Here is a 22,616-nt window from a genome sequence, read left to right on the forward strand (position 1 = left end):
TGCTAAATATGTCCTTCTAAAGTCACTTCCTGAAAAGAATTTGTGGAAGGCAAAGTTTCTGGGCTATTCCATTTCTGAAAATGTTTTTATTCTATATTCACTCCTTTGATAGTTTGGTTAGATAGAGAATTGTAATTTTAAATTTTGTACTCACAGAGAAAGTTAAGGACAAGTTTCATTCTTATTATTCCTTGTTAAGTTCAACATTATCTGTTGTCTTTCAGTGGACAGGGATTTCCTCCTCTGCCTTTGGATAAGGTATAAAAGATTCTCAGAGAGTAGTCTGGTGTTCTGTGTAGGATTTTATCTAAATAGTTCTCAAACAGAGATGAATGTAAATAGACATTAACTTCACACATAATATTTCTGAAATGTTGCAAAATCTGAATGTGTAAAAATTAAACAATGGAAGCTAGGATGTGGTATATGCTCTAAATCAGTAATAAATGTTTCTCTCAGTGTTTCTCCCAGTTTAACTGGTCTGAGACTAAGGCAGTAGAAGTAAGAGTGGTTCCTCTATTATCCCCAGTGACCCACAACTCCAGTTTGTTTCCCGTTCCCACAACATCGGGCTCTGCTGGTTTAGAGGTCTCAGTTCCCAAGAGAGGAACTCTTCCACTGGGGATACTGTGATGGTTCAGTTAAACTGGCAGTTGAGGTTGCTACCTGGTCACTTGGGGCTCTTCACGTCAGTGAATGAATAGCCAAAGAAGGGGTTACTCTACTGGCTGGAGTGACTGAATGATCTTGATTGTCAAGGAGTTGCCACTAAAGAAAGGAAGTAAGGAGTATTTCTGGAATGCAGAAGATATGCTTATTTGGACATCTTTTACTTTTCCTCCATCCTGTGATTAAAATTAATAGAAAAAAATAATATAATACCAGGAAGACCGCTAATGACTCAGACCCTTCAGGAATAAAGATTTGGGTTACCCTACCATGTGAAGAACCATGACTAGCTTAGTTGCTTACTGAGGGCAGAGAAATAGGTAGTGGAAGAAGGTCATTATAAATACCATCTACTATCATGCCACCAGTAGCAGAAATAAGGACTGTAATAGTTATTTGCATTTCCTTCTTGTTTTGATATACATTTGTGTATATATTAACCAATATTTTTCCTTCTGCCACGCATTTCTCTACCCTCTAACATGTGTTAATCATAGTTAACCTTATACCTCAGTACTGAAGTTACAGGATATGAAAGAGACATGAATGTCCAAAGATGGTTAAAGGGAATTTGTATCCTTTTGGAGACAGGTTAGGTTGTTTTTGGTTCTATGAGGGATAGTTGCATCATGTTAAGTGAAAGCATGATTTTTTTATTGTCTTCTTTTGAAGTTAAGTGTGGCTTAAAGGGGTATATAGAGATGCCACGTTGATGAGGCATAGGCTTTGGTAGCTTTGTACTGTGCTGACTTATCTAAGATGGAGTTAAATTTCTCAGAATTCCTCTCTCTATATGGTTCTGAATTCATGTTGTCTGTAAGAGATATTTTATGTGAATTTTCAAGTGAGCAGCATAGTAGAGCTGTATTTTTTACTCTCTGAAGGTCAGTGCAGTGTGCGGGGCAGGTAGGCTGCTGTCCATATTGTTACTGATCTGCTAGCTGACTTGGTGGGTGTGGGGTGGCAATGGGGCCTGTAGCTTCTCTAGTTTTCAGAGGATCTCCTCCTTGAGCTTCCTGAATTCTGGGCACAGCGCATATGCAGCTCAGGGTGAAAGATATTAGTTTCTTCTGCATGTTACCCATGACATCAAAGCTGGAGGTGGAGTAGAGACATGGGTTCCAATTCTCCCTCATGTTTCCTTGCTCTCATTCACTTTTAGCTTTTCTCCCCTGGCTGACTTAGGGTGACTTTAGGCTCAACACCAGAAGCAGGGGCAATGGCTGCTCCATAGCTCCCACAATTGCATAGAATTGGTCTCATGGTGGTTCTGCTTTTCTCACTGAACAACACCCTAAAGACAGGTCAGAAGGGACATGGGAACAGAGTGGAGCTCATATGCCAAAGGTCAGTTTTTATGGGAGGCAGATATATAATTTTTTTGGTATCTGAATTCATGGATTTTATTCCAAGATGCTCCCTTAAAGACTATTTACCAAAACAATACCATTTTTGTTGTTTCCTTCTTAAGGAAAAATGATATATATACTTATTGTAGAAAACTTGGCAGATATAGGTACTCACCAGGATATTGATGACATTTTGGTGACCATCCTTCAAGTCTTTCTTTAATGCATATATCTATAATATTTATGTGTGTACACATAAACATACTTTAGTTTTATAAAAATGGAATCACATTTAAATTCCGTTTTATAAAACAGTCTTCCCCCAACAGCATATCATAAATATTTAACTCTAAACAACTAGTCTCCAATTCAAGAACACAATTTATAATTACTTTATAGCATTCTGTTGCATAAGTATACCATAATTATTTAATCCAATCTGTTATTACTCTCAGACTATTTTCAGTTTTTATTAATTTTTAACCCTTAAAAAATGTTTACTCTTTAAAGTAATTTACTTTTCAATTACAGTTGACATACAATATTATATTAGTTTCAGGTGTACAACATAGTGATTAGACATTCATATAACTTACAAAGTGATCACCCCGATAAGTCTAGTACCCATCTGACACCATACATAGTTACTACAATATTATAATATTCCCTATGCTGTTCTTTACATCCCGTGACTACTCTGTAATTACCAATTTGTACTTCTTAATCCTTTCCCTCTTTTCACCCATCCCCTCAGCCCTCCTCCCATCTGGCAACCATCAGTCGTCCTCTGTATCTATGAGTTTGTTTTTGTTTTGTTTGTTCATTTATTCTGTTTTTTAGATTCCACATATAAGTGAAATCATATGGTATTTGTCTTTTTCTGTCTGACTTATTTCACTTAGCATAGTACCCTTTAGGTCTGTCCATGTCATTGCAAATGGCAAAGTTTCACTCTTTATGGCTAATATTCCATTTTATATACAGGGTGTCTCCCAAAAATGTATACACACTTTAACAGCTGATTTCTATTACATTTTGAAAATGAAATGTATTTTAATAAACACTGCCTTTATAATTATTCAAAGTGTGTATACATTTTTTTGGGACACCCTGTATATGTCACATCTTCTTTATCCATTTGTGTATTGACAGACACTTAGGTTGCTTCCATATCTTGGCTATTGAAAATAACGCTGCAATGAACATATGGATGCATATGTCTTTTGAACTGGTGTTTTGGGTTTTTCAGATAAATACCCCAAAGTGAAATTACTGGGCCCTTCCTTGACTCTTGTTATATAGCTTTTGTTTTAAAGTTTATTTTGTCTTATGGTTTGCTACCCTAGCATTTTATTTTCCATTCCCATTTACACACAATATCTTTTTCCATCCCTTTACTTTCAGTTTGTGTGTGCCTTTTGATCTGAGGTGGGTCTCTCGTAGGCATCATGTGTATGGGTCTTATTTTCTTATTCATTCAGCCATCCTATGTCTTTTGATTACAGCATTTAATCCATTTACATTTAAAGCAATTATTGCTAGGTATGGAGTTAGTGCCATTTTATTATTCATATTTTGGTTTCTTCTTCCTCCCCTCCTCCTCCCCTCCCCTCCTCCTTTCTTCTCCTCCTCTCTTCTTCTCCTCTCCCCTCCTCCTCTTCCTCCAAGTCCCTCTAACATTTTTTGTAATACTGGTTGCTTGTGATGAACTCTTTCATCCCTTTCTTGTCTGAGATCATTAATTCTTTTAACAAACTTTTATTGAGTAGTTACTCTGTGCCAGGCATGTAATAACTTCATCCCTGTGCAAATCCACGTGGCTAAATTTCAGCATGGTTAATTAAGCTTTTCAATAAACGTGTTTTGTGAGAAGGCAGGCGTAAACAGGGAGGTTGCATCAATCTAAAATCTGCACACATTTAATTCTATAAAACAACTAGGTGGTTCTCAGCCTTTCTAAAAGTCTTCTGGAAATGCAACATTATCAACGAATCTTTTGGAGTCCGTTTTACGTTTGCCTAGAATAAACCTGAATTTATTGATCCATCTTATAAAGTGAAGCTTGAAAAGATTTTCTCCAACTTCCTTTTCTCATCAAAGTGCCCCCGAATGGCCTCTACCTGTAGATACTCTGTGACCCACTGAAAGCTGAGGTGAAGCAGAATCTCAGTCCTTGTCTCAGACCTGCTGAATCAGTTTGCATTTTAATGTGATTCTCATACACAGAAGAGTTTGAGAAGCACTGTTAGACTTTGATACTTGGCTCACAATTGTCCCCGGCCCTTCTTTCTGAACAGAGATAAAGCGACCAGACTAGCAGTAACAGCTGTTTCAGAGACAGGATCTGAACCCAAGGATCCACTTATATACTTTTCCCCATATCCAAGCCCTGCCTGCACAGGAAGTCAGCCACTAAAGATAGGCTGCCTGTAGGAGACATGAGGACATGAGGGACCTCCGAAAGTTGTTCAGCAGGGTGAAAAAGGGTGGAACAGGAAAGGGAGGAAAGCAAGTTCCTGGATTCCAAAAACCACAGTTTGTCTAGGTGCTACTTTCCCCCTTTTTAGCACATAACTTTGTCATAAGACATCTGCTCGCTGACCTCTTTTACTTTCTCATTTTGCCCTCTATTAAAAAGTCACCATCTAAAACTTTTCTCCATGAACTAGAGACTTTAAGTTGTCTGGGGCTCAATGTGCCTGTTTTTCAACAGTTTTTGGCAGTTCCTTGCCTTTATGGTGTAGTCATGGTGAAACTTGAGTCATCTGAACATGGTGGCAGTGCCAAGGAGCTGGGGAAGGAGCTGCTGACAAGCCAGGACAGTGAGGAGCTGGAGACCAGTATCCCTGGGCGCCAGGGCCACTGGCCTTCTTTGGCACAGGAGAGCTACCCCAGGCCTAGCTGTGTTAATACAGATTGCTGCACGCTTTCCAGCTCTAACGAATACCTGCCTGTGACAAGTGTGTTCAGACACAGCCCAAAGTATAAAGCATCTCCCCGATTGTTTCTCAGAGTCCCAAACAGCAACACCTAACTCTTGCATGTGCCAGCTGAGAAACCACATTTTCCTGGTGAATCAAAAAATATACCTCGATTCTTGTTTTAAGGTAATAGTAAAGTTTTCTCTGGTGCACATTCATATACATTAAACACCTTCCCAGTAAAATGCACCCGTTTGGCGTGTGCGTGTGTGTGTTTGCCATTTCTCTAACATCCTGACTTACAGTCTGAAGAAAATGATTTTTCCCAGCTCCACATAGCTGCTCTGAATTTCTCCTCACAAGAACGCGCCTGTTTACTCACTCGGGGCACCGCGGGTCGGGCACTAGTGTAAACAGCGGGGGAACCCGGTGGGCGGCGGCGGGCGCCTGTGTGCTCCGCGGGGCGCAGGGACGCGGGGGCCGGGGTGGGCTCCCCGCCTCAGAGGCCGATTTCCCACCCGCCTGGATTTGCGATGTTTGCCAGAGCTGCGAGAAGCGCCATTGTGATCCCGCTCGGAGGGGTGGAGCCACCGAGTCCCGTCTCAATTTAGATCGCTCCGCTTTCGGGCGCGCCCGTTTCAGACGGCCGAGCTCGCGGGTCGGGGAGATTCAGGGAGGAGGCGGAAAGCCACACCCCGCGCTGCCCGGCAGTACCCCCAGGAGCCCGCGGTCTCCCGGGCAGACGCTGCAGAGATGCGGGGCCCACGGCTGCTGACCGCCGCCCACCTCGTCTGCGTGTGGACCGCGGCGCTGGCCGCAGCCCCGAGGTAGGAGCGCGGGGCGCGCGGGGCGCGCTGTCCACCGGGGCCCGGGCTGCGGGAGGCGGCCGCGGGTGGGAAGCGGACCCGCCGCGGCGGCCGCTACCTGCACCGGCCTGGCCGTTTGACCATGTGTCGCTTCAGCGTGGTTCCCCATGAGACAGTTATTCTCTTCACCCTTGAAGTTGCTGAAGCGTCTCTGTGGCCGTAACTACCTTCTAAAGAGACTCCTTTTCTTTTTAGTCCATGTTGCCTCTGCATTTTCTCAGCTGTTTGCTCCCAAGCGGCGTGCCTGCCTTCTTCACGCCAAGACACAGGATACTAGTTTTTCTAAACAAGATGTCTCAGCTTTGGCATGGGCAGAGGGTGGCTTAGGGAGCTGCAGCGTGGTTCAGGTGCAGACACTGTGGAAAGGTAACTACAGGGGCACCCAAGCGCTGGAAAGTGCCCCACTCCTGAAGGTTTTTGCAGTTGAGTCCTGGTCCCTAGCTTGGGCAGAGAAAATGCTGTTTTAGCGACTTTTATGCCCTGCTACACCTGGAAATTTCACCACTGATAGTTTAATGTCTGATGGTATATTTCAATCAGTGGTATTGGTTAGACAATCTTTTCTTGGGCAAATGCCCAAACTCAAAGGTTAGAATAAGAAACAGGCAAAATCGCTTTCTCTCCCTCTGTGTGTGTGTGTGTGTGTGTGTGTATGTGTTTAAGCCAAGAGAGAAAAAAAAATCACACTGGGGTGAGGTCATCTGTAAAAGAAGTTTAGAGGCTTGCACGCTGCCAGTAACTTCTGCACACCCCAGTGTAAGCCATCCACACTGAAGCTCATCTTGTGCTGTTTGTAGTTTATAAAATGGAAGTAATAATACAGGCTCTACTCTAGTGGTACATGAACTACTATATTAACATTGATTTATGGGAATTATTGTTTCAATGGTACTTCAATGTACTTGCTAAATGGAGCAACAGGGCAATATTAATTGGAACTGTTGCAGTTGAACAATAGAAGAGTTTTATCTCATTGTCTATAACATTTAAGGATCACAAAAGAATGGAGATGTGAGGATAAAAGACTTTGGTTTTCCCTTGTTGGGAATTCTTTATGCCCAGATTTCTGGTGACAGCTCCTGGGATGATCAGGCCTGGAGGAAATGTGACTATTGGGGTGCAGCTCCTGGAACACAGCCCCTCACAGGTCACAGTGAAGGTGGAGCTGGTCAAGACTGCTGCAAACCTTACCATCTCTGTCCTGGAAGCAGAAGGAGTCTTTGAAAAAGGTAAGATAAACAGCATAGAGCTTTACCCTTCTGCTGTAATAAATGGAATATGTTAATAAAGCCATGTGTTAGGTAGGGTAACAGAGAAACCTCAAATTTGGAATGGCTTACATAATATACTTTTAATTTTTACTCCTGTAAATTTCAAAACGATGTTCTTGGGTGTTCTAAGTGGTGATTCAGAGACCCAGGTTCCTTCCATTTTGTGGCTCCATTATCATCAACACTTAGCTTCCAAGACTGCTGGAGAAGAGCCTGGAGTTTCTCATGTGGGTGATTTTTATGGGCTAGACATAGAAGTGTCTCATATCATTCCTGCTTCTTTTTCAATGATCACATTTAGTTGCAAAGGAGGATGGGAAATGTAGGTGAATGTTTGCCCTGGAGAGGAAATGGGTGTGGTTAACAGTCTGACACAAAACCATATTTATTGGGTATAGAATATTTTACTAAATAGACCTGTGGGAAGGAAAAGAAGAGCAATAGTTAAAATCCAGTTTCATGAAACATTTCTTAGTTTTTAAAGTAACAAAGATAATGTAAAAGTGGGAGCCATTTATAAGAGAAACTTCATCTCTTATTTCAAGTTTGTGTTCTTACCTGGCCCAGGATTAAATTGGGTTAATGAATGTCTTCTTTTCCAGTACTAAGGGAAAATAATAATTTTTTTGGGGGGTGGGTAAATACTGAAACATTTTTTCATCAAAATAACATTTATTGTATATTTTTCTAATTGAAAGAGTAATATATGGTTAGTGCTTATCACGTGATAGATAGGTGATAAACACTGGGAGTAAAGGAAATAAACCTAAATCACCCATAATCCAACCACCCAACTATAAACACTTAACCAGAAGCATGTTTAAATTTAGTCAGAGGCCAGAAATTGAGGCACAACTACCTATAATGTTAAGAGTGATATTAAAAAATGTAGGGCACATAATAAAGGATGGGTAGGATTTCACAACAGTTCATTGTATAAATATTTATTCTCTACCAGCATTAATTACTACAAGAATTATTACCATCACGAAATGAGATAAAATCAAAGTTGATCCATATTCACGGTTTTTTCTCTGCTGGAAGTTGATTGACTGGGTGGATATGTTTGGGAGAGGAGTCCGGAAGAGGTAATGTGTGCAGGGGCCAGGCCACTTTGTCTTTCATAGGAGAATGCCAGGAAAAAGGGAAGCCTTGTTTCCCTGGAAAAGGAAGTGTTGGTTAGTGCTTAAGATCTGCAATTGAGTCTTAGCACTAGTTGTGTGATCTTGAACAGGTTACTTAACTGCTCTGAGCCTCAATTTCCTCATCTGTAATGGGGATAATGAAATTTAATTCCCAAAGTAGTTATCAAGTTAAAATCAGTATCTAGCACCTACTAGGCACTCGATAAACAACTGTTAATATTGTAAGTAATATATAATGTAATAATATAGTGGTGCTGTGGTTTTCGAACGTCTCCGTTGATGAATATTTTGGTTTACAAACGCCGTAAACCCCAAAGTAAATGCTTCAGTTTTTGAACCGCCTCGGAACTTGAACACGCCACACAGCTTCCGCTGAGGGCAAGATCCTGAGGCCCGGCTGTCGGCTGTGGGTCCCTCAGATTTCCTCGGTTTTTGAGTTTCAGAACTTGAACGGTCATCGGAACAGATTGCATTAAAAAACCGAGGTACCACTGTACTGAAGAAGATGCAGTAGGCATCATTTCCTTTTTACATGGAGGCAGACCTCTACTTTCATTATTGAACCTCTTATTTAATTTTATTATTTTATTTTTTAATAAAAAAAAAATCATGTATTTTTATTGATTTCAGAGAGAGGAAGGGAGAGGGAGAGAGAGAGAGAGAATGATGAGAGAGTCATTGATCAGCTGCCTCCTGCACACCTCCTACGGGGCATGGAACCCGAAACCCGGGCATGTGCCCTGACTGGGAATCGAACCTCCATCTCCTGCATCATAGGTTGATGCTCAACCACTGAGCCACGCCCGGCCTGGGCTGAACCATTATTTTAAAAATGAATGAATCCTGGTCTTACGATTATGGCTAAAGAAAATATTGAAATACTAAGTCACAGCAGACAATATTTAAGGTAGTTCCACATTAATTATTATTTACTAAGAATTATTATTTTGGCTCTACATGTGTGACAGTTTTTCTGTAATGCAGATTTGGATGATTTTGATAAATATTTAGGCTTTGCTTAGATGTTTGCATACTCTTATTCTAGAACTTCCCCTGCGTTATCTTTTCTGCAATTTCCGTTGCCAGTCTCCTTTTTTCTGCAGTTATTGCCAGCACCTGGGGTGCATGTTATTGTCTCTTGGTTTTTAACTTTATTCTTAGATTTTTCTTTTGGGAAGAGAGTCTGTCACATGCCTCTGAGAAGGCTAAAGCACTCAAGACTGGGTGCGACAATACTATCCTGGTTGCCCAGTGGATCTTTGAAAGAGAAAATATGCTTCTTTTAGGGGTAGTTTTTGACTCTGTTGATACAGTTTCACTGAAAATACCGTTGCTGGGAACACGATTCCTCTCTGAAAAGAGAATGTTATTCTGTTATCTGAAACTGTGAGTCATTGTTCTCAGAGCAGATGCTTCCTGGAATGTGAGGAGTTAAGGATCAGGACATTTCTCCCTTCTTGTATTCACATCCTTTGCTTTATCTGACTTCTCCATTTGTAACTATATGTAGATAAAACAGGACTTCTAAATCAATGGGGGTCTGCATCTTTCTAGGATTCATTTTTATTCTTAACCATATAAACACAAATACATACATTTTAGGTCTGATTATTTCATCACTTCCTTTTCTGGCCCTCTGAGGAAAGGTTGATTTTAATAAAGATTAATCTTCTAGCAGAGCTGGGTAAGGAAGGGGATTGTTTCTGAGTGGCTGTTTCTAGCAGCCCTAGTCTTAGAAATTCCTGGGGCAGGGTAGTGTTTCACCATGACCAGAATACATTTCTCACTTAATTTGTGTCAGAAATAGTAATAGCTAAAGGATTCGAATCATAGGACATACCTCAATAAAAGCAAAAAAGTATGGCTTGTCCTCAAGGAAGAATTTACTTATTTGTTTGACTGACATAGGGAAAATTTTGTTTGCATTTTTATCCCTGAGGCCAGCAGCATTGATTACATTATAGTTCATTTATTCATTTTTAATCTAGTCTACATTTATTGGGGGTCAATTATTTTATTTTTTTAACAATAGCCCTTTAGGAAAAGTGTTTCTACTAAACTTTGTATAGTTCTCTATAAAGATGTATTAATGCCTCTTTAGTGGTGAGATTCAGGCATTCAAGTGTACTTGTCACTATCACCACCACCAACATCATCACTACCATCATTATCAATCTCACCATCATCATCTCTACAGTGAATAGAACTAGGTTCATGATCTTATCTTCCATTGTATCAAAGAATAGGACATCTCCTGGTGAGTGCCTGCTGGTCTGTAACCTTTAATAACTCGCTTTTTCTTTTTGCCCTAAAATCTTAGCGAGTTAATCGGGTGTTTACCTTCTGTTTTTTAAGAATTAAAAATTCTTCTTTGTCCTTTATTGTTGCTATCTTTTCCACATGGATTATTATTCAATGTTATTTTCCATCCCGATGAGGGTAGGAAATCAATAGTTCTTAAATTGATATAGTAGCCGAAAACTTCAGAAAAATTCATCCAATTCAGGATGGCTTTCTGGTGGAAACAAAGCTCCCGATCACACATTTCATAACTCGTAGATCAAAATCAGCCTCATGGTTTTTATGAGAGTAGATTAATGAGTGTAGTGTGTGGGCAGAGCTCCCAGGGCAGGTTTTCACCTGCAGCTTTGCCGGTAGAGCTCAGTCTAAACTTGTAGTTACGTGAGAATTATTTTTAAAGAGTGTGGGTTCTTCATTCACATGTCTTTGCTATTGTGTGTGATTTGTATAAGTAGGTAGGTGGTACCAGAAGATAAAGGAACATAGAGTAATCATGATGTGCTTGGGCTCTGAAGCCAGGCTACCTGAATGCCCCTTCATTAGTGGTTGTGTGGCTGTGGGCAGTCATGATCTCAACAGGCTTCAGTTTTATCATCTGAAGAATGATGGTTCCTGACTTTTACAATTACACAGTTATTGTGAGGATTAAGTGAGCTAACATGTTTAAAGCACTTAACACATAGGAATTATTTAAGAAAATGGTAGCTGTTGTTATTAGAAGAGAATTGCAACAATTATGTCAGAGGCAATTATTAATCACTTATTGGGATGATCTTGAACTGGGAACTCTATAAAAGGCACATCACTAGGAGAAAATGGGAAGTGATTTAATGTGTTAATTATTGCGTTCCCCATTGTGCCAGGGACTTTTTGCACAATATTTAACTTTAGTAGCCCTAGTGAAAAAGGCACTACACTGAGGCTGAGAGAGAACAATTAATTTTTCTGACTTAGCACAGTAAATGGTAAAGCCTGAATTTGAAGTTCGTTCTGTTGGTTCTGACTTTGAAGGCTTTCTGCTGCCTGGAAAAGCATGAAATAGTTTTTGTTTGCTTTACTTTGGCATTTCAATGCAATGCTGTTTCAGTCATCTTCGTTTAAAATCATTTTCATGTTTGCTGGTTGGAGTTTAGTCCTGGATCTAATGAAATATAATCTGCATCTGAAGATGCAATGCTAGCTCTCCTCCTAATTTACTTTGAACTTCATAGAGTGGGAGTTGGATGGGACCCCAGAGATAAGTCATTTCAATCACCTAATTTATGGCTGAGGAGGCTGAGGTGCGGTGTTGTGTGACTTGCCCAAGGTGAAATTGCTTATTGGTGGATACCGATTGCAGGTCCCCAAATTTGCAGTCTAGTGCCATTCCCATTATACTCTAGGAAACTTTCCTAACTTATGGAGAACTGTGTGTAAGACCGAGGATATATTTGCAAATGTAGATTTTTTTTTTGATACGGAAGGAAATAAGGCTAACTAAGGAGTTTAAAAATGCTTACCTGCATTTTTGTGCAGGCTTCTTATTTCAGCTCAAGGTGGAGTTGCTCTTTGCGGACTAATGGCTCTGCATGGGGTGGGGGCGGGGCCAGGAGCCTCATAGATCTTTCTAACATTAAATTCTGTGGCTGTGTTTCAAAGTTCGAGTAGTATTAAAAATGCAGATTTGCGGCCACTCCTTCAAGGCATGGGTAAGATCTAGGAACCTAAACTTTATTTTACGCAAGTGATTCTTAGAAACTCAAAATGAGAACGACCGCCCTTTAGTATCGGAAGAATTGTTGTTGACCAGAAATCCTGAGAGGAGAGGCGTGCCTTTGCAAGTTGATGGTGATTCAAGACAGCTGAGAGAAGGCCCCTCCCAGACTTCCGAATTTGCCTTTCAAGCAGCCCCCAAGCCTAAGCATTGGTGTTAATTTTAAGCACCGGAGAAACTTGGGTTTGATTATGAATCAGTGATTGAGTGAAGTTGAAGGTGAACATACTGATTCTTTAAACTCCAAGTTAAACATTTGCAGCTCCTCTTCTAACACAGAATGAGTCACTGTCCCGGTGACTCACTGAGGGTTTTGGTGGAAACAGAAAGGATTTGGGCTGTTACTGTTTGATCTTTTATGTCAGCGATTTTCTATTTTTTAAAAATCTCATGGCACACATAAACTAATTACTAAAATTTTGCAACACACACACAAATACTATATTTTTTGCTGATCCTACAAAGAAATAGGTTTAATTTTGATTCATTCACATCAGATGGCTATTGTCATTTTTTTTGATTTGACAATCTTAGGGAAAGAGGTCAGTGCCCCTGACTAAATAGTTAGGTCTTGCAAGTTTTAAAAGTTCTTGCAGCACATCGGTTGAAAATTACTGCTTTATGTTGTTAAGGGGGCTTTGCGATGCTGAAACTAATTGTTTTCCCGAGGACATTTCTCCCCATTAATTTATTATTTATTATTTGCTGTATGTGAAACATGATTGAGGGAGGGGTGGGGAATAAGAGGAAGGAAGGCATCAGAGGAACTTCAGAGGTTTCAGAAGGATAACATATAATATTAAAAGTGCAGGAGGCCGGAGAGTTTTTATTTTTTGTTTGTATAAAAAATTCAGTGTGGTTTGTAAATAGTGCTTCTTACGTGTAACCCTGTGCATGGTACTGTTTTACCTTTTACATCCAGAGCTATACAAATGTCTATTCATATGTCCCACCTCTGCTGACGTATTTGGCATTTAGTGGGAACAGTTATTTCCCATACTAGAGAAGGGAAGGATATGCCAGAGGAAAGAGCCAATGGCTGGGAGTGGAGTCATGAGGGAATAGAGGTTTGTGTGTGTTTTTTCTGAAAAGATGTTACATTCTGCTTTAGATAGGCGTCCAGCAGATAGTTTTGAAATTGTAGTTAGGGAGAGAGTTTAAGGCATTGTTTTCAGAGGCAGACAATATTTGAAGTCTTGGTGGGAATGCATGAGAGGCACAGGAGAGACAGTGCTTATGGAAAGAACAAGACTGATGACAGAAGCTTGGGAGGAAGAAAATAACTCAGTGGGATGGACGGCCAGAGAGCAGCCAGAGACAGGGATAGGTTGAAGGTGGTGAGATGCCTCAGAAACCAAGCGAAGAGAGAGTCACAAAGGTTTTAATAGTGCCAGGAGTCCCAGAAGGTGAGAGAAGATACGGAGGAAGAAAATCGCATCGGTGATCCTTAAGTGAATGGTTTTCAGTCCAGTGCTGGGAGGAAAAGCCAAGTTTCAAGTAATGGGTGGTGAGAAAATATAAGTGGAGAGCGTAGATCACTCTTTGCAAAAGTTTGACAATTGAAAAGAGAGAGGTCTGTTAAAAGGCACAGTAGAGAGGTAAAGTTGTTGATGTAAAAGTGAGGGGTAGATAATTTATGCATGAGAGGTGGTGGGGTCAGGATCAGGAATTCAGGTGAGTAGATGATCGTTAAAAAAGTATTTTTTCTTTGATGTAAGAAAGAAATAGAAGAGAATGAGAAAGGAAAGAAATATTTTGAGGTATGAACTTGAGATGAAGAAGAAAACTTTGCCATAGTTAATCTTTCTGCTTCTAAATTGTACAGATTGGCCATCTCTTTTTTGGAAGCAGGAATAAACATGTTAACGTAGGGGCCCATTGGAGAGAGAAGCACAGATTGGAGATATTCCCTGGTGGTGCCCTAACCTGGGCCCCTGCTGGATTTTGGGGTTTTGGAATGCAAAGGCTGATACTTGAATTGATATGGGGGAAGGAACACAGAAGGGAGAAGAGAAAGGAGCTGTTTATGGTGGCGGTGTGGGGGAGGAAAAATAATTTTCCTTCCTACCTTTCTAAGTTCTTCTGGCTGGACTAATAATCAAATGGAGATGAGACAGATTAACAGGAGAAAATACCAAATTTATTACATATGTACATACGAGGGTTCCATAAGAATATGAGGCCTGCATACAGATCAGGCAGTTAAGGTTTATATGCCATCTTGAGCTAAGGATAGTGTGGGGGGCCTTCAAAGGGCAGAGGGGCAATTCACATAGAGATAGAAAAGAAAATGATTGGTAAGTAAATGTTTGCTGGGCTATCTTTAACAATGGGATAGAGAGGACTTTGATCAAATGGGCCTAGGTAGGTCCCTTCCTGTCTGTCACACTTAGTACATATTAAAATATAGCTATCTGTGATGATAGCTCCCTTTCAGGAGCAGCTCCTCCATCTAAATTCTTTTAGGCAGTTAGGTGGGAGGTTGAAGTTTCTGAGTCTTTTGTTCTTAAAAATAACCAGCTTAACATAATCAATATCCCAAAAGGTGTATTTTGGGTGACAAATTATACTTCCTCTCAGTAGTATGCCTCACTTGAAGCTTAGGGCTTGGAGTAGAGGTATTTTATTGTTTCCATGGTTGTCCGTGTGAGTAAGAAGCGGAATTGTAACTCACCATCATCTTGGTCTGGGCTAAGATGACCATCACACCAAAGGTGCAGTGACAAAACTTGAGAAGGAAATAATTATAATGGGTTCTGGTCTTGCTCTCTTCTACTCTTTACTTCCTTAGGAAAATTCCGTGATTTGACTTTCTTGTCTTGCAAGGGCGAGAATGAAATTGGTCAAAGATGATCTGCTAGAGGGAGGGAGTGGGCAGGTCTGTAGGTCTTTAGTTCTCAAGAAATGAATTAAAATCTGAAAACCAGAGAGGTAAAGAGCTTGGAAGTAAATGAGGAGGGTTTTGTTTGTTTTTTTAAAGAACACCTGGTAGCTTTCTTTTGGAAGGGCGATGTTAAGAACTTACATTTATGAAAATGTAACTGGCAGAAATGATTTAGTATAATAAATTTAACTTCCACTGAAATATGTGTTAAATCTCCTCAAGAATATAGTTAGTTAAGACAGGACATTTACTATTTTGAGAATTCCCAACATTTATTAGGCATCAAATTGTATATGGCACAATACTGGATAGCATAAATGTTCGGTGACCACACAGAGTTCTTGTCCTTATGCTCCCATAGGGAAGCAACATAGGTTTCATTTCATGTGGCAATTTGAGTTGATAGAGGCTGCTTGGAGTGCTGTGCTGATGATAGTTTCAAGATCAAGTCTGGGTTTACTGGAATAGAGAGTAGATGGATTAGCTGTGTCTTCCTTGGGCATGAGAATGGGGACTACGGTATGAAGCCTGCAGGTGAGCCTGTTGGGTTGAGGAGGAATGATTGCCTACAGGGCTACGTAGGGGACAGGGGTAACAGCAACATGGGTGAGAGAGAAAGGATGGAAGAGTGGATGTGTGCAATACTAACACCGGAGTGCACTAAGCTACAGAGGAGGGACAGGGAGAGGTTATGAGATTTTGTTTGGATTAATATTTTGGAAGAAACAGCAGGGTCTGTCTTGTACAGTTTGGGAGACACAGTGGATCGGAATGGGGCCTCTGGAGGCACATTGGAATCGAACCCTTAGCACTACCTGTTACTACCTATGTGACCTTGGGGCAAGTCACTTCATCTCATTTAGTCTCAGTTTCTTTATTTCTGTAATGGTAATAATAATAGTACCTACCTCAGAACATTGTTGTGAGAATTAAATGAAACAATGCTTTAAAACTGCACTGTCCAATATGGTAGCCACTTGCCAATATAGTTTTTGAGCACTTGAAATGTGACTTGCACAAATTGAGATGGGCTGTGTGTGTGAAATACACACTGATTTTAAATACTCATTACCAAAAATGCAACAAAACTCAACAATTTTTATATTGATTACATATTCAGTGGTTAGATTTTTGATATATTGGGTTAAATAAAATATGTTATTAAAAATAATTTCACCCATTTCTTTTTTAAAAAAATATGTTTTTATTGATTTTTTTAGAGAGAGAGGAAGGGAGAGGGATAGATAGAAACATTGATGAGAAAAGATCATCGACTGGCTGCCTCCTGCACACCCCCTACTGGGGATCGAGCCCGAAATCTAGGCATGTACCCTGACTTGGAATTGAATTGGTGACCTCTTGGTTCATGGGTTGACACTCAACCACTGAGCCACACCGGCTGGACTAACCCATTTCTTTTTTCTTTGTTTAGTGTACTGCCTTACAACGTTTATCATAGTGCCTGGCACAGAGAAACACTTTGAGTGTCAGCTTGTATACCTCCCATTTCCCGGTATTAGATATTAGTACTGATGCCTCCCTCAAGCCTGTGGCCTGGGGTCAGGCTCTCTGTTCATGGCTGTTTGATTCTGACTCAAGTAGGCCTTCAACCTTGTTCTGTATCCCTTGAGGAAGGAAGAAGTCTCCCTCAAAAGAGAACCATACTGTAAGGGTGTAAAGGGCCAGATGGTAAACGTTGTAGGTTGTGGTGGCCTTATGGTCTTTGTGGCAGCTAGTCAGCTTTGTCTTGGTGGCAAAAGCAGCCATAGACAGCGCACAGCAAGTGAGTGTGCTTGTGTGTACCACTGGAACTTTATTTATGGAACTTGAATTCAGAGTTTCTATAATTTCCATGGGTCATGAAATATTGTTCGTTTTATTTTTTCCAGCTATTTAAAAATGCAAAATCATCTTTAGTTCATGAACTGTAGAAAAACAGGTGTGGCCAGATTTGGCCCAGGGGCCATAGATTACTGCCCCTGTCGTAATAACTAACCTATTCATATAGCAGCCCCGAGCTTTGCTTGACTCTTGGTTTTTCATTTGTATTGAGCCTAACCTCTTGTTTATACTGTACCCTTTTATTTATTTTACTTTTAGTGGGTTTTTGTTTGACCCAGTTTACACTCAGCAGTCTAAATGGAACAAAACGTTATTTATGAAACTCATATTTATTGAGATATTTGTAAACAAGGGAGGCAGGAGAGAAAGAAATTAGAGTATGTAAGGGACCAGAGGAGATTTTTTTTTTGGTTTGTTTGGATTGAAATACTTGTGTTTCCTGCATAGATTGAATTAACTGAAGAGTTACTTATCTTTTAAAGTGACATTAAATTGTGGAGCAGAAATATTATATTTTAAGGTTTTGTCTTCCACGGATTTTGGTGGAAAACTCCATTTTTCACTTTGTCCATCACACTGAAAGAAATTGCTGAATAATGAGAGAATATTTAATGCTTGGTAAAGAGGTCAGCATTTTGGTCTCAAAAGTGATATACCTAAGTTTATTACTATACAGTATATTACTGAATAGCAGAGAGCTGCCAAAAATAATTAAGCAGTAAATACTAAGTCAGGCATATATATTGTAGGAAATCTTTTTTTTTTTCCATAGAGGATATTTCTGGACCTCGTGGATTTCCAATTACACACTACTCCTTCCTTTCAGTGATTCTCTACAGGGCTATTTTGTGAGCACAGATGTCAGAAGAGGCGGCGTATGGTGTTATAGAGTGTGTTTAAAAAGTTAAGGAAAGGTTAGTTTTTGTGTATGCTTATTACACAACTTAAAAATAGCTTTGACTCTATTTGTAAATCAAAAGGCCAGCTCTCAGGCCTGTGCCAAGGGTGAAGCCTTAAAACAAGGTTTCTTTGAGTGACTTAGTGGCCCTGGGAAGGAGGAAGCATCGAAGGGTTTTAAGATCGACTTTCTCTGGTTATACACAGGAATGATCTGAGTTTTACAGTTACCTGCAGTAAGGTTAAGAAGGACTTTACACAGCAGAGTGTATCTTTACACGGTGATTTAAAAGAGAGCCATGCAGGGTTTCATGAGGCGGGGACTATTTCCCGTGTCTGAGTGGAGCCTTGCAGAAACAGACAGGAAAGTTCACAACAACTTGTAAATACTACGTGTTTCATCTTCAGCCTAGCAACAGCAGAGAAAGAGATTACTATTCCTTGTCTACACTCCCACTACACCACCCCCCTTTTTATGTTTTGGTAGTGTAAATTATTGCTAGAATGTTAGGACTTTCAAATAAGACTTAGTAATTGCCTAGGAGATTCCAAGTTGCGTTTGTAAATTTAGAGGGAAGACAAGTTGAAAAAAATGTCAAGTACTGAAAGTTGACCTTTTTATAAGGACTCATGAGACCAGTGGGTGGGCCTTGAATGGGATCTCTCTACTCATCCTTGAGTCACTCCCTGAATCCAGCAAGAATCAGGGGTGGGTAGGCAACTCTGCCCCTATACTTGAGCTTTTGGGGACAACTTCTGTTTCTAGCTCTGTCTTTTCTGGGTCTCTGAATGGACATGGTTATGTGTCAGAGCAGCAGGACCCAGGCATGTAGTTCCAGTTTCTAGCTAGTGACAAAACCTGTCAAAGGTTTGACTCTATTAAGAGATACATTAAAAAGTTCTATGAAATGGAATTTCCTGCACTTCAAATCTGGGTAGCTGGTTTTGATTGCTAAAATGCTTGCCCTCCAATTAATCAAACTACTATTTATTTGGTTTGTAGACCCAGAGCTGTTTTTAACTTTCTCCTTGCTTGGTGTCACTTAGATAAACATAAATTACATGCCCCACCCCCCAGCTTAGTCTTCGTAAATTTGCCAGTGGTGGGAGGTAGGTTGCGTGTGATAGAAAGGAAGCATATTGTTTCCTCCAGTCATTAGGCTGTCAAAATAGTCAGCCCCGATGATTTATCCTAAAGTAATGAAAAAGAAGTAACTCTCAATGATCGAGGGTGCACGTTTGTTGGGGTTCAGCTCACTGCAGTTTAATTTTTTTGGTTTTATTCCAATCTGGGACGTTATTGTGGATGCCTTGCCATACCACCCCAGATACAGCCCTTCAGGGATGAAGGACTCACTGCCTCAAGCCCTGGGAGTGTTGCCACAGACTGCTCTCAGAGCCAGCGCCCTCCGGGGATTGCATCAGCTGAACAGGGTCGCCTTGTCTAGGGGCACCCCTCCTTGGGTGGAGGTCCAGCCAACTCTGGACAACTCCCAAGGGTCATGCTGCTTCTGAGTGCCCGTTGGGGATGCCTCTCGAGCCTACAGCTCTCTCCTTCCCCCTTCTTCTCCCTAGTCCTGTCTCCTTCCCTTGCCTTCCCTTCTCCAGGTGCCCACCCCAAGACACTCCCTACAAAACCTCTTGCACTGGATTCACCACCTCGGAGTTGGAACCCGCCTTAGATGTGGGTATTGTTTTACTTTGCTTGTGAAGAGGGATCTTTCAGATCTTGAAACTAACTTCCAATGTATCATAACTGTGTAGTGTGAAGAACTGATAACAAGAGTTGGGAAATTTTCTCATCATATGTCCTTTTCGGAAGTTGTTGTCTAACACGAGCTATTTTAAAATTAGTTTTGTTGCTGCATTGCTTATAGTATAACTGTAAGGGTTGGGAGAAACATTATGGAAGAAGAAACCTTAGGTTCTGGTGACAACTGACATAGAGCTGAGGGGAGAAAGGAATCTGCGCTGATTGAGGTTTTGAATCTCTGTGAATGACATGGGGCGATACCAGCATACACCAGCGCCTTCCAGGTTGTGGAACTTTTGCAATAATCAGAGGTAAGTGAATAAAAGAGCAGAAGTACAACTACAGTTCAGAGTAGTGGTTTAGAGATGGGATCCACGAGCCAGGCTGCCTGGGTTAGAATCTTGGCTGCCTTACTTCTTTTCTGTGTGACCTTGGGCAAGTCACTTAATGTCTCTGTGACTCAGCGTTCTCATTTGTAAAATAAGAATAATAGTACTTAATACGATCATGATGAGGGAGTATTAAACCAGTTAATGTTTGTAACGGTTTTAGAACACTCTTAATAGTATCCATATTGTTATTTTATTCACAAAATTAAAAATATTATATGCAGTCAGAGCTGTTGGTGGTTTTATTGCTTCGGGGAAAAGCCTTACGTCTTCTATCCTCAAGCCAGCACTGTCCAATAAAGGCATAACGGTACTACCTAGGTAATATAGCATTTTCTAGTAACCACATTAAAAAAGTAAAAAGAAACAGATAAAATTAATTTTAATAATATATTTAATTTAACCCAGTAATTCATGAATATTATCAGTTCAACATGTAAATCGCTATAAAAATTACTGAGCTAGTTTACATTCTTTTTCGTTGTTTTAAGTCTTAGGAATATGGGGTGTATTTTACACTTGCAGCGTATTTCAGTTGTTCAATAGCCACTTGTGGTTAGAGGCTGTTATATTGGACTCTGCAGCTTTAGAGATTTGCTAGTTAACCTTTTTTTATGTCGAAAGTGTTCCAGTTATCTATTACTGTGAATGAACCAACTTCAAAACTTAGTGGCTTAAAACAACAATGGTTTATTATTTCTCACGAGTCTCACCTAGCTTGTACACATAAGATTGGTAATTATTGGCTGAGTCATTTCTTACATTTTCTAATTCCAGGATTCCTTCTACATTTATTAGTTGGAATTCTATGGGAAAGAACTTTTTCTTAATACCTTTATTGCTTTCAGAGAGAGGAAGGGAGAGGGAGAGAGAGAAAGAGAGAGAGAAACATCAATGATGAGTCATTGATCGGCTGCCTCCTGAATGCCCCCCACTGGGGATTGAGCCCGAAGCCCGGGCATGTGTCCTGACTGGGAATTGAACCGCCATCTCCTGGATCCTAGGTCAATGCTCAACCGCTGAGCCATGCCAGCCAGGCTGACCTATTTTTTAATAGAGGTATATTTTATTGTTGAGTTTTTTAATAGAGGCATTTTTATTGTTGAGTTTTATTAAGAGTACTTTGTATATTTTGGATAACAATCCTTTGTTAGATGTGTCTTTTGCAAATCTTTTCTTCTAGTCTGTGGCTTTTCTTCTTAGGTCTCTTGACCTTGTCTTTTGCAAGGAGTTTTTAATTGTAATGAAGTCTAGCTTATCAATTATTTCTTTTATGGATCGTGTCTTTGGTGGTTGTATCTAAAAGGCATCATCATACCCAAGGTCATCTAGGTTTTTTTTCCTTATGTTGTCTTCTAAGAATTTTATAGTATTGCATTTTACCTTTAAGCCTATGATCCATTTTGAGTTAAATTTTGTAAAGGATGTAAGGTCTGTGACTAGATTTATATTTGTTGCATGTGGATGTCCAATTGTTCTAGCATCATTTGTTGAAGAGACTGTCTTTGCTCCATTGTATTGCCTTTGCTGCTTTGTCAAAGATCAACTGACTATATTTCTGGGCTCTCTGTTTCCCTCCATTGATCTGTTTGTCTGCTCCCCTCCCCTCACCCCAATAAAACACTCTCTTGATTACTGTAGCTTCATAGTAAGTCTTTACATCAGAGAGTTTCATTCTTCCAACTTTGTTTTTTTCCCTTCAATATTGAGTTGGCTATGCTGGATCTTTTTTCTGTCCATACAAACTTTAGAATCAGTTTGTCAATTTGTCAATGTTCATAAAATAACTTTCTGGGATTTTGATTGTGATTGTATTGACTCTATAGATAAAGTTGGGAAGAACTGACAAGTTGACAATGTTGAGTCTATCTGTGAACATGGTATATCTCTTCATTTATTTAGTTCTTTGATTTTGTTTACCAGAGTTTTGTAGTTTTCCTCATATAGATCTTGTACATATTTTGTTAGATTTATACCCTAAGTATAAGTGCTAATGTAAATGGTATTGTTTTTAATTTCAAGTTCCACTTGTTTAGTGTTGGTATATAGTGACCTTAATATTTTTAATTGAGAAAACACTCTCTCCACGTGTGCTGAGGTACCTGGTAAGATTAGAGCAAATTCTGCTATATGGTGAATAGTCTCAATTTAAAATTATTTCCATATTGAAATGTTTAAGTGTTTCAGTCCAAATATTTCATATGGCCTGTCTTTTTGCCTGAAGACTACCATGACTCATTTTGACAAATATTTTTATAAGACAAAACTTGTCAAGTGAATTGTCTCTGTGGTTCTTTTGACTGTTTCACCAAATTTAGTTGCTGCAATGTCATAGGGCTTCTCAATTTCACATCAATTCAGTATAGAATATGTCTATTTCATTAAAAATAAGAACTAATGGGAAGTTGAAATATTTCCAAAGCATGCTTACAAAGTTACAGCTTGTGCAAATTAAACCCATCTCATATCAATATTTTGCTAAACAAAGACAGACCCAGCAAAAATGCTAAATCATGGTGCCAGGATGACAGTGTAATCTGGGACAATCGTGCAGAGGGCTCACCATGTCTAAAAGG

General features: G+C 40.0%; 1 protein-coding gene across 1 annotated transcript in view; it reads left to right on the forward strand.

Annotated features, from left to right (window-relative positions):
- Window positions 1–5,677: 5,677 nt before the first annotated feature.
- CD109 (CD109 molecule) overlaps window positions 5,678–22,616 on the forward strand; it is a 103,467-nt gene continuing 86,528 nt past the window's right edge. Inside the window, exons 1-2 of the mRNA XM_087817476.1 lie at window positions 5,678–5,766; window positions 6,868–7,034. Coding sequence (XP_087673602.1) covers window positions 5,693–5,766; window positions 6,868–7,034 — 241 coding nt within the window. The 5' untranslated portion in view covers window positions 5,678–5,692. The remainder of the gene's footprint in view (window positions 5,767–6,867; window positions 7,035–22,616) is intronic.

This window comes from Miniopterus natalensis, chromosome 5, assembly GCF_054644295.1.
Source record: "Miniopterus natalensis isolate mMinNat1 chromosome 5, mMinNat1.hap1, whole genome shotgun sequence".
NCBI lineage: Eukaryota > Metazoa > Chordata > Mammalia > Chiroptera > Miniopteridae > Miniopterus > Miniopterus natalensis.